At 36.4% G+C, this 13,175-nt stretch overlaps 1 protein-coding gene across 2 annotated transcripts in view; it reads right to left on the bottom strand.

Moving 5' to 3' along the window:
• Positions 1-331: 331 nt before the first annotated feature.
• The window catches only part of LOC106066294 (transcription factor Sp9-like), a 41,362-nt gene continuing 28,518 nt past the window's right edge, over positions 332-13,175 (bottom strand). For both annotated transcript variants that reach the window (XM_056014824.1, XM_056014825.1), the window contains exons 3-4: positions 3,728-4,093; positions 332-2,131 (exon numbers count right to left, since the gene is read on the bottom strand). In XM_056014824.1, coding sequence (XP_055870799.1) covers positions 1,184-2,131; positions 3,728-4,093 — 1,314 coding nt within the window. In that variant the 3' untranslated portion in view covers positions 332-1,183. The remainder of the gene's footprint in view (positions 2,132-3,727; positions 4,094-13,175) is intronic.

Consider the following 13,175-nt stretch of genomic DNA (forward strand, 5'->3'; position numbering starts at 1 on the left):
CTTTTTATTTCGTTTTATACGACATACATTATCTCCCTTTTTTTTTAAATACAGTTAGGGTTAGCTTATTATTATTGAGTCTATTTTTATAAATGTTCACATCTCATAAGTCATTCTTATGTTAAAGTAGTTATCTCATGAATCAAAGAAATATCAATGGCTCCAATGAATCCACATAGTCACATAGACAACAGGTCTATTATTTCCTTTAGGATTTCAACCAAAGTAGGTATTAAATTCGTAGTCCACATAGTGCTAATTTCGATATGTATATTACATATCATTATTAAAAACAGTTGTTTTTTTTTAAACAAAAAGCTCGAATAGTCAAATACAGTGGCTTTCTTTTGAGGTCAATATATTTAATACTAAAAGTATTTCATTGGCTTTGCTTCACATGATTCAAATGTTGCTTTTTTGTCTTCCAGTATTGATAATTAAATCCTAGCCCAAACCTCTCGAAGGATGGCGGGGGATGGGCAGCGGACAGGATTCGAACTCTAAACCATCGACACAAACGTTCAGATCGAATACCACACATGGCAGCCATCCATTGGGCTCGCTGCGTCACTATATATATATATAAATGTGGAGGGAACCACGTCATCTTTTGACGTCATAATTCCTATTTCTTGTGACGTTTCACGTAGCCCTCATCAAATGGAATTACGACAACACAAATGTTTAACTTCACAGCTGAAGATTTCTCTTGAACTGTACACGAGCGAAGGAGAAAAATCAAAATGTGAAATACCATGGCATTTCCGCGGCTTCAAATGTAATATTTTATTATATCTCATCACGTATGCGAGGACTAAATCCATCCTATGATTGTCAACATTTTGTCCACAAATGTCACATGCGAGATGACATTTGACGGAAGTTTGTGTTTAGGACGTAGCGTTATGCGCGCTACAATTGTCTTTTAGCTTTTCCACAATGGACTCAAAAATATGTCATAAATTTGGTTTATGAAATATGAATAAACTACATTATTATACCTTTCAGAATGTTAATGAATACTGGGGGTATATCCTGCGTTTCTTGAGAATGATTGTCAATGCTCAATAGTATATACTTGCATATATAAATGCAATTTATTTAGGTGGGGGGAGGGATGACAAAAGAAAGGGCAGAGGTTTAGATCTAGTTTGCTTGTGTCTTCTATGCTGTTCAGTATCATTCAGAGGGGTTTGACGTCTGCAGGATGTGACGTCATTCCATGCACGTGATGTTCGTGTGGGGACAGGGCGTCTCGCACCATTCCGCCCTCGCCCACCACGTTCTCCGACTCGCTTCCACTTCCTTCGCCCCCGCCGCCTTCGTTGTGCGTCTTCACGTGTTTGCTGAGGTGGTCGCTGCGCATGAATCGCTTGTTGCAGACGGGGCACGCGAAGCGCTTCTCCCCGCTGTGCGTGCGGAGGTGCCTCTGGAGCTCGTCCGAGCGGGTGAACCGCTTCCCGCAGAAGAGCCAGTTGCAGACGAATGGCCTCTCGCCCGTGTGCCAGCGGAGATGCGCCTTGAGGTGGGAGGTTTTGTTGTAGACCTTCCCGCACCCCGGAATGTGGCAGCTGTGGATGTTCCTCTTGCGCAGATGCTCCCCTGCTGGCCCGAGTCGGTCCGCCTCTTGGCAGTTGGGGCAGTCGCAGTTGGAGCGACCGGTGTACCGGCGCTGAGTCCTCGCGCTGGGCAATCCTGAGATGCTCGACCTGGTTGCCGCCAGGAAGGGTGACATGGACGCGGCGCCCAGGTCGGGCTGTGAGCTGAGCATAGTCTTGTAGGTGCTGTACGTGTCCTGCAGAAGGTGCTGGCCAGAGGTCAGTAGGGCATTGGCGTTGGAACCCAAGGCGTGGCTGAGGGCAAAGTCAGAGCCGGGGTAGTTTGGCGAAATCTGGGTGCGGAGGGCAGCACCGGCAGACGCTGAGTTGGAGGTGGCGTCTGAGAGCCAGGAACCAGCACCCGCGTGTACATCCCACCATGCACTGGCGTTGTTGACAGATGGTGAGCTAGAAACTTCCGTTTTTATAGTGGGATGGCCACTGGTGTGGGGGTTGCCCACGTTGAAGGGCCAAGGGTCATAGGTCAAAGGATGCATCCTAGAATACATCGTCCCTAATGCTGAGTCGTGAACCTAAGGATAGGAGATAGAAAAACAGCATTCATTATAAGAAACTCATGCTTACAACATGTAGATACTATGAGTAAAATTATTCGTTAGAACATTAAATATATGTAATATTATATTTAAAAAATATTTAAAAAAGGGTCAAAATAAAAAAAAAGTTTTTTTTTAAACAGTTTCTCCTTTTTAAAGCTGAAAACTTTTTGTACTAGTCATTACTTTGCCCTTATTAATGTAATAAATGCCAGATAAAAATTAATGAGACATTTTTTTTAACCAGCCCCAAATTTCCCTTTCTCCACCATTTCTTTCCGGGAAAAAAAAATCTGGTTAATGTAGCACATGTAAAAAAAAAAAAAAGAAAAAAAGAAAGCCCACAAAAGAGGCAAGATGGCCCATAAAAGAGGCACATAAAGCCCCAAAAGAGGCAAAGAAAAGAGGCCTAAGGCCCAAGGATTCCTATGATGATAAAGCTAAAATTGAATAGCGCAAATTCTGAGGTTTCCTTTAAAAAAAAATAAACAAAAAATAAACAATTCTAGTTTGGTGATACAGATCTAGACATGGCAACACTAAAAGACAGTAGTCTAGGCTAGAATACTGGTTCTAAATATATGGTATAGTAGATTATAGTTTGATGTTACGCCTATAGATGAAGACTTGTTTATGATAGTCTATTTATTGAATTATTTATATAACCTTTAAATTAATACAGTGACCAAGTAAGCTATGGACAGTGAAAGTACATGGGCCTCAGCTCAGGAAAAAAAAACGTACTATAAGAAAAATGGCCACCGAAGTAAAAGTCACCTTAACCTGCGCTATTTGTGGACAGGAGTGTCTCTCCAAAATAGGGCTCCACAGCCACACGAGGAAGTGTGCTCTGAGATGAACCATAGTCGTTCTACGACTGAAGGAGGCCAACAACAATAAAAAAAAAAATTAATACATTGGAGTCGTGGTGCTTGAGTGGTAAATTGCTTGGCTTCCAAACTCAGAGATCCCGGGTCGAATCCTGGTGAAATACTGGGCGTTTTCATTTAGGGATCTTTAGGGCGCCTCTGAGTTCTTCCAGCTCTAACCTGACATTAGTTGGGGGAAAATGAAGGCGGTCGGTGGTTGCGCTGACCACATGACAGGCTCGTTAAAGCATGGGTACAGAGACGGATGACTTTGATATCATCTGCTCTATTGATCGCAAGGTCTGAAAGGGGAACCTTACTTTCACTTTACTTTTTTAATAAGTCAACCTTTAGTGTATTGAAAAATATAAGTAATACGAGAGAGAGAGAGAGAGAGTGAGAGAGAGAGACACGCAGAGAGAGACAGACAGAAAGAGAGACACACACACACAGAGACAGAGAGACAGGGAAAGAGTAAAGAGAGGCAGACAGAGACAGAGAGACAGACAGAAAGAGAGAGAGACACACACACAGAGAGACAGAGAGACAGAGAGACAGTGAAAGAGTAAAGAGAGAGAGACAGAGACAGAGACAGAGAGACAGACAGACACAAAGACAGACTGACAGAGACAGAGAGACAGAAAAAAAAAGAGAGAAAGAGATTATGGAGAATATGTTACATCATCGCCCCTCCCTGACTGACCTTGTGCTGTACAGGTGATTGCGATCCATCGTTTCCATAAGATCCGCCACCGCCTGGCGAAGAAGAGGCGAAAAGCTCGTTGGCGTAGATAGCTCCGCCCCCGGAGGACGCCATGGATGTCACGGAACGCCCATACCCTAGATAGGAGGCGCTGGTCTGGGCGGAGGTCAAGCTGGGCTTCATGGACGAGCTTCCGCCGCTGACAGCGCAAGGGTTGGGGCTTGATGGTTCCGCTTTTCTCCAGGGGTGGAACCCGCCTTTCAAGATGGGTGACTCACTGAACGGGGGTGGAGATTTGCTGGTGATTTTGTTACATTGGGCGGCGAGCATAGCAAGGGGCGTTCCTGGACCCAACGGGTGAGGTTCCTGTAAAAAGAGTGGGAAAAAATACAATCTCTCAATGCCCTTTAAAAATATATCCATATCGATCTAATTACATGCATCATATATATAAACATAAATAAGGTCGCAAGATGAGATAACCAATGAGGAAGTGCTACGAAGAGCAGGGTGCCAGGACATCCGCTCTGTCATCAGCAGCAGACGCCTTGGCTGGCTTGGCCACGTTCGTAGAATGCCAGTAGGTCCACTTCCACAGGACATTCTGTATGGCGATCTAATAGAAGGCAGATAGATCCAAAGGAAGGGTCAGGGATTGCAGATGTCATACACAACAGAAGCAGAAAGAAGGGTGAAAATGCAACGGCGCCTGGTGGTTACATATGCCCAACCTGCGATCGCAGCTGTGTATCAAGGATTGGCCTCTTTAGTCACACAAGAAGTTGCAAAGGGAAAAGATCGTCTCTCGAGACGTAAAATGCCATATATATATATATATATATATATATATATATATATATATATATATATATATATATCATGCTCACACCAAGTGCGGATGCATGCAAGACTATGCGGCTGCCTAGGACCTAACCTTTAAACAAAGCCCTTACATTTAAAAAATATAAAAAATATGTAGTTTTTAACAAAATGTGTATATACATGTACAAAAAAAATAAGCATTTCCCTTTTTTTTTTTTCTCAAATTCAACTTGCTTTTAGGTTTACTAATAATTATATTTATATTGAGAATTTATATATTAATTAATTATTTATACATTAATGCATTTAAGTGTATTTATATTGCAGCTTGAAGAGGGTAGGGTACCTAAGAAAAGTTATCCATGGCCTGCACTTACAATATCCGAGTGATCAGACCTTACATCAATGCCCTCTACAGCCGTGTTGACATCTCTCTGTAAAGCCTTAAATACTAATAATAGAGCCCTCTTCAACCACACAATACATTGGTTCTGCCATACGAGGCATGGGTTTAGCCACACAGAACATGAGTTTGACTACACCAAAAGAAAAATAAAACATTGATTCTGCAACACGAGATAATGACAAGACATTATTCAAAGCACACAAGAAATGTTTTCTCCCACGAAACGTAGGTCAATACACAGGCTCGAAGGAAACGAAATCACGGCTTACATACGTAATTTTAAAATAAGCAAGGTTACAATGACAGTTTGTGTGGAAACACAAACTCAAAATCGGCCCCCGAAGTGGTCCACCTAGAGTCTTCACCAGGATTCGAACACGGGACTTCCGGTTCCAACTGCTTTACCCCTCAGCCACAGCATCTCAATATTCATTTAACGTACACTCATATTTTTAAAGATAATAATTATTAACCTTATTCATACATTCAAAATTAATAACATGTTACATGTAATAAAGAGAAACTAAAAAAGATTTTATTCTTCTCACAAAATTAGATAAATTGGCAACACGAATTATAAATACATTTATAATAATATAAAAAATATCTAGATCTGGGCTCTATTTAGTCTTATTAAGACAGTCAAGTCCTATGATGAGGAAACTGCGCGCTATGGATATAGTTTGCTATTTTTTAAACTTATAACTAAAACGAGGTTCGTATCAAAAATCTTTTTACAAAACAACATTTGAATCAGTTTTCTATTCACTGAGTTGGTTAATAAATGGAAAATATATTCTATAATGATCCATTGACACTTTTACCATTGTGACCTTAAATGCATTTTTTGTATCAATGTGCAAATCTATGAATTGAAGCTTGAGTTATTAATGTAGAAGTCTATGACCTTTTTTTAAAAAAATCACATCCCCGGAAGTTTTTTTTTAATTTAAAAGTGGTATTAATTTTTTGAGAAATCTGCTTGCATATATAAAGTTAACTTTCGGAGAAGAAAAAAAGTAGCCGTTGCATCAGGACTTTGAATGATCTAAAATAGCATGATATACGATTTTCATTTTCTCTTCTGGTTTCTGAGATCTAAACGGGACTGACGGACGGACGGACAGACATTCCACACAAAACTAATAGCGTCTTTTCCCCTTTCGGAACCGCTAAAAAGTAGAAGATAAACATAAGCTTTCAAAGCTGTAAAATATCTTGAAATCGAATTGTTAATATCTTTTCAAGCTAAGGAGATAATGTGCAATATATGCACAAAAGTAACAACCGGAAAGACGACACAAAATTAATGGCGGCTTTTCCTATTTTGTTGGCCACTAAAAAAAAAAGCATACGACATTTTCATTGGGTCGTAGTAGATTAGAATCGCAGTGTACATGATCTACACCAGTTTTAAATCACATTTAAGAAATAAAAGTATTGGGCAGAAGTAGTCCAATACTAATACCACAAGGGCAAACATTTAGATACTTTTTTTTGGCTTACAAGTAATTAATAGTGACACAAACTCTGAAAACCGTTATTACTACATTTACTTTTTAATTACCCCTTAAAAATATTTGTTTTTCTTATATTAGTTACTCCCCTTTGTTTGAGTTATCGACCCTAAATTAACTCATGTTAAATATTTTTTTGTGTGTGTCAGGAACTAACAAGAAAAAAAAAAGTGGATCTATATATTTTTCCTCGTGCTACACTTTTACAAAACATTAATTGTATTCTTATTAAGATCTTAATTACAAAATCTTTAAAAACACACGCTCCCACACCCTTTCAAAACTGTTCATTAAACGTCTGCTGCCACCGGCGGTGTCTGTAGGTGAAAAGGACTCTGGGACGGGGGGTGGGGGGAAGCTAAACGCGCGGGAAGAAATTAGGCGAGTGCATTTTTAAAAAGTAAGAATTGAAAAAGATGCGGAAAGATGCTGATAGAGGGAGGGGGCGGTGGAAAACATAATAGTTTGGGTGGGGGGGGAGAGAAAGAAGTCGTGTCAGGAAAAGAGATCAATTAGCTACTGGAGGGTTGTTATAGATTTCATAACTTGCGAAATAGGATCAATAACCAGAAACACGCGCCCGGTTTCAATTTTCGTGAATTAAAAAAAAACAAGTTTTACTTCTTATGTAGACCTTTCCGTAAGAGGTAACCAAAGGTCCTGGTCATTTGAACCAACGCCTTGCGTGGTCCGTGGTTCAATTGTATTGCGTGGTTCAATTTATGTCTTGCTGGTTCAATTGATGTCTTGCGTGGTTGAACTGTTATCTTCAAGTGTGGTTCAACTAATGTCTTGCGTGGTTCAGCTGATGTCCCTGTGTTGTTGAACTGATGTCTTGCGTGGTTCAACTGATGTCTTGCGTGGTTCAACTGATGTCTTGCGTGGTTCAGCTGATGTCCCTGCTTGGTTCAACTGATGTCTTGCGTGGTTCAACTGATGTCCCTGCTTGGTTCAATTGATGTCTTGCGTGGTTCAACTGATGTCCCTGTGTTGTTGAACTGATGTCTTGCTTGGTTCAACTGATGTCTTGCGTGGTTCAACTGATGTCCCTGCTTGGTTCAACTGATGTCTTGCGTGGTTCAACTGATGTTCCTGCTTGGTTCAACTGATGTCTTGCGTGGTTCAGCTGATGTCCCTGTGTTGTTGAACTGATGTCTTGCGTGGTTCAACTGATGTCCCTGCTTGGTTCAACTGATATATTGCTTAAGTGATGTCTTATTAGGTTCAACAGTTGTCTTGCGTTTGGTGGCACAAATGTTGTGTCTTAAGCTAGGTTATCCAATAGGATAATTTGAATAATAATCAATTTGCAAATAACTGCTGTTTAATTATTAATAATTACGTACTATTCTTATCTTATCTTATATAATACAGACGTTACTTCAAAAAAGAAGATGATTACGTCCTACGCGTCATGCATGTTAACCAATGACCTAAATTCCTAGCTAGCCCAGGCAATCCATTCCATGCCCTAATAGCACTAGGGAAGAAGGAGCATTTGTTAGTGTGTCCTATGGAATGAGGAATGTGCCTTTATCTTTGTGTCTTTCAGAGTATTTTATGAAATTTTGTTTTTGTATTTGAAGATTATGGTTCAGTGTTTTATGTATGATTGCTACTTTACTTTTGAGCCTTCTGTCCTGAAGGCTTTGGAAGAACAAAATGCAAACCAAAAACTCTAAATTTAGTGATATTTTACTAAAAGTGTTACTCTTGTCAAATGTGAATATTTGTTTGTTATGAATCTCACTGCACTATTTTGTGTCTGTTCCAGTTTCTTAATGTTTTCTTCAGTTGAGGGTCCCAAACAAAGGATGCATATTCTATTATATGCGTAACCAAGGTTAAATAACATTTTAGTTTTATGTTCTTATTTGATTCTTATTCTATCATGACCTAAACCAAAGATGTGTAGACATTGTTCTCGACTGGGTGCTGAACCCTTTAGCGCATAAACAAACTCCTTGCCTTATCACAGATGAGTCTATACGAACACAGGAGCAGCTCATTGAAATATTGACAAACGAGGAATTTAAACCAATGTTTGAACAAGGAGACCAGGAGTTGCAAAAACATTCCAATTTTATATCCTGCATTTTAGGTCATTGCACAGAAGTTGTTGACTGTTTTCCCCGTCCTCATATTGGGTAGAAAATGGTTTCATTGTCGTAATGAGCCTCATCACACTTCAAAGAAACCGACTAGAAATGTGTGCTGGCTTAGATCAGCTGTTGCTACTTACAAACATTGAGCGGACATAAATGCACTCATAAAAATCCCATCAGCCACATCCAATTTAAAACAAAAAAAAAGAAATGATCTCAATAAACACTCCTTAAGCAAAATGATGTTTTTGTTTTATTTCTTTGACTTTTTAAAACTTATATACTACGCATTTATATAGCTTTTTCACTTAGTGTGGTCCTTTTCAAGTTTGGATATTTTATTATAAAGGGGTCCACGGAAAAAAAATGAAGTTTGAGAACCTCTGTGTTAAAAATGCACCATAACATTCTAACGATATTGATTTTTGACAATAGTTTCAAGTTCTAGGACCTCGCTCTTGTGAGATGTGCGTAAATGCTTGATGGATGAGAACTCTCTAGTGTCGGTCATTGAAAGCCATGGACTATCTAATAAAAAAAAAAAATAGCTGAATAATAGTGACTACCATCAGTGAACCATGACATCTTTTTATCTCGATTTTTTTTCAATGCAATTCTATATAAATACTCAATTTAAAATAATAATAATTATTATGTTGATAATGTAGAACTTTAATACTGAACTATATATATATGTACAAAGAATCATTACGAAAAATGTTTCAATCAATCAGCAGCATTCATCTCAAATCTGGGGCGCGACATTCCATTTTAATTTCGGTCCTTCCCACAAGTATTGGCAAGTGAATTCTTTATCACACATAGCAATGGCAACCCCCCTTTTAATACATCCTTCAGTGAAACGGCCCATATAATGACCCGCATGCACACAGACACACACCTTTTGGTGAATGTATTCTAGTAAATCTTTGTCTTGTTGACTTCTTGTATTAATCGAATAGGGCCCCTAAAGATTCGCCTTCACAGAGTTTTTGTATAATCTTCACTACTTAACAAACAGAACCAGTAGTCGCAAGTTTGTCAATCGGTAGAATTTTAAGAATTTTAGAAAAAACAAACTTTTCAATGCATCATGGTCAGCGTAAGGCCGATTAGACCGATTGCTTCAACAGGGCCCATCGTGTCAAACCCCACCATTTACAGTAAGCAAGATCACTATCAGTCATGGCTCTTTTCATAGGCTTTTTAAAGATATGTGACTTAAAAAGTTAACATACCCAGTGTAGGCCTGTCGTAGGATTGACCTAACTTTATTGAACACTCTGGCACCTATTGCGTTTGAGTTACTGCCCATGCATGATGTATAACAAATGCTGATATAATGAGCTAATTAATATTAATAGTTATATTTAAAAAAAATAATTAAAAGAGAGGGCCTCCAAGCATCCATTAAATTTAGCCCTGCAATTCGTAAGTCCGGCCCTGCCATACATATTGGAGAATTGCATGCTAAAGGTCTGTTGAGTAATCCGTTTTTTTTTAATTTACATTGTCAATTTTAATTTCTTCTACAGTGATTAAACAAAAAGTTGCACACCAGTTATGATATGGTTAAAAAAAATGTATAGATTATCAATACTTCCATATTTTATATGGCGGATGATATACAAAAGCTTGCTGCTAATGAATTTGATTCCTTTTAAAATAAAAAAAATTCCACTAAATCTCGATCTAGTATTTAGTCTTTCGTAACCCAAAAGATTGGAAAACAAATAACAACGTGAAATAATGGCATTGCAAAATAACATAAAAAGTCAAAACGATTTAAAATTATTATTTGAACAAAAAAAAAAACTATAAAAAAGAAAAAAGAAGTAGAAAGTCGAACGCAATAAATCGAACAGTGAGTTTGAAAGGGGTACGGAGGGGAGTCTAAAAAAAAACGTTCTTTATAGTCAACGAAACAAACATTAAAATCTCGAGAAAACATATATTAGTATTTAATAGACCTCAAACATACAGCAAAGTTAAAACTTTGAATCGTAAGAAACAAAAAAAAAACGAAACAAAATTTTTATTTTTTTAATTTCGTTTCGGAAATTGGGCTGCACTTTTTTTTAATAACATAGTTTGAATGGTGATCTCTGACGGCGGGTATTGACTTGTGAGCAGCAGACGTGGGAATGAGACAGGATGGAAAATTGATGTGCAGATATCGCGCGGGAAAGGAAGAAGTGGGGAGAGGGGGGGGCTGTTATATAAATAAGCCAGGGAAAGGAAGGAGTTCGTAGGTCTTGCATGCGGGATCGAAGTCTATAATTACACCCCAAAAAAAGCCAGCGACATATAAACACAGGGTTTAGTTGTTTACTTCAATACCTAGACGTTTTGGTTTTGTGTAGGTCGACGTATTGAAAGAAAGAAAGAAAGAAAAGAAAGAAGGAAAAGAAAGAAAGAAAAGAAAGAAGGAAACGAAAGAAAGAAAAAAAAGAAAGAAAAAAAGAAAAGAAAGAAGGAAAAGAAAGAAAGAAAAAAGAAAGAAAAGAAAGAAAAAAAAAGAAAGAAAAAAAGAAAAGAAAGAAAGAAAAGAAAGAAAGAAAAAAAGAAAAGAAAGAAAAAAAGAAAAGAAAGAAAGAAAAAAAGAAAAGAAAGAAAAAAGAAAGAAAGAAAGAAAAGAAAGAAAAGAAAGAAGGAAAAGAAAGAAAGAAAGAAAGAAAAAAGAAAAGAAAGAAGGAAAAGAAAGTAAGAAAAAAGAAAGAAAGAAAGAAAGAAAAAAGAAAGAAAGAAAGAAAAGAAAGAAGGAAAAGAAAGAAAGCAAGAAAGAAAAGAAAGAAAGAAAGAAAAAAGAAAGAACGAAAGAAAAAAGAAAGAAAGCAAGAAAGAAAAAAGAAAGAAAAGAAAGAAAGAAAAAAGAAAGAAAGCAAGAAAGAAAAGAAAGAAAAAAGAAAGAAAAGAAAGAAAGAAAAAAGAAAGAAAGCAAGAAAGAAAAGAAAGAAAGAAAGAAAGAAAAAGAAAGAAAAGAAAGAACGAAAGAAAGAAAGAAAAAAAAAAAGAAAGAAAGAAAAAAAAAAGAAAGCAAGAAAGAAAAAAGAAAGAAAAAAGAAAGAAAGAAAGAAAAGAAAGAAAAAAGAAAGAAAGACATATAAACACAGGGTTTAGTTGTTTACTTCAATACCTAGACGTTTTGGTTTTGTGTAGGTCGACGTATTGAAAGAAAGAAAGAAAGAAAAGAAAGAAGGAAAAGAAAGAAAGAAAGAAAGAAAAAAGAAAAGAAAGAAGGTAAAGAAAGTAAGAAAAAAGAAAGAAAGAACGAAAGAAAGAAAGAAAGAAAGAAGGAAAAGAAAGAAAGCAAGAAAGAAAAGAAAGAAAGAAAGAAAAAAGAAAGAACGAAAGAAAAAAGAAAGAAAGCAAGAAAGAAAGAAAAAAGAAAGAACGAAAGAAAAAAGAAAGAAAGCAAGAAAGAAAAAAGAAAGAAAAGAAAGAAAGAAAAAAGAAAGAAAGCAAGAAAGAAAAAAAAAAAAAAAAAGAAAAGAAAGAAAGAAAAAAGAAAGAAAGCAAGAAAGAAAAGAAAGAAAGAAAGAAAGAAAAAGAAAGAAAAGAAAGAACGAAAGAAAGAAAGAAAAAAAAAGAAAGAAAGAAAAAAAAAAGAAAGCAAGAAAGAAAAAAGAAAGAAAAAAGAAAGAAAGAAAGAAAAGAAAGAAAAAAGAAAGAAAGACATATAAACACAGGGTTTAGTTGTTTACTTCAATACCTAGACGTTTTGGTTTTGTGTAGGTCGACGTATTGAAAGAAAGAAAGAAAGAAAAGAAAGAAGGAAAAGAAAGAAAGAAAGAAAGAAAAAAGAAAAGAAAGAAGGTAAAGAAAGTAAGAAAAAAGAAAGAAAGAACGAAAGAAAGAAAGAAAGAAAGAAGGAAAAGAAAGAAAGCAAGAAAGAAAAGAAAGAAAGAAAGAAAAAAGAAAGAACGAAAGAAAAAAGAAAGAAAGCAAGAAAGAAAAAAGAAAGAAAAGAAAGAAAGAAAAAAGAAAGAAAGCAAGAAAGAAAAGAAAGAAAAAAGAAAGAAAAGAAAGAAAGAAATAAGAAAGAAAGCAAGAAAGAAAAGAAAGAAAGAAAAAAAAAAGAAAGAAAAAAAAGAACGAAAGAAAGAAAGAAAAAAAAAGAAAGAAAGAAAAAAAAGAAAGCAAGAAAGAAAAAAAAGAAGAAAAAAGAAAGAAAGAAAGAAAAAGGAAAGAAAGCAAGAAAAAAAAAGAAAGGAAAGAAAGCAAGAAAAAAAAAGAAAGAAAAGAAAGCAAGAAAAAAGAAAGAAAGCAAGAAAGAAAAATAAGAAAAAAAGAGAGAAAGCAAGAAAGAAAGGAAGCAAGAAAGAAAGCAAGAAAGAAAAATAGAAAGAAAACAAGAAAAAAGAGAGAAAGCAAGAAAGCAAGGAAGCAAGAAAGAAAGAAAGCAAGAAAGAAAAAAGAAAGAAAAAAAAAGAAAAAAGAGAGAAAGCAAGAAAGAAAGCAAGAAAGAAACTTCCTAAAACATAAGACAAAATTGAAGCGTTTTCAAACACATTTATCGGAAAGAAAAAAAAAAGGGGGGGGAAGAAAAAAAAAAGTAATAAAGAAGAGATACAAAAGAGACAGAAGAGATGTTGCTT

The sequence above is a fragment of the Biomphalaria glabrata genome, chromosome 16 (genome assembly GCF_947242115.1).
Source record: "Biomphalaria glabrata chromosome 16, xgBioGlab47.1, whole genome shotgun sequence".
In the NCBI taxonomy this organism is placed as follows: domain Eukaryota; kingdom Metazoa; phylum Mollusca; class Gastropoda; family Planorbidae; genus Biomphalaria; species Biomphalaria glabrata.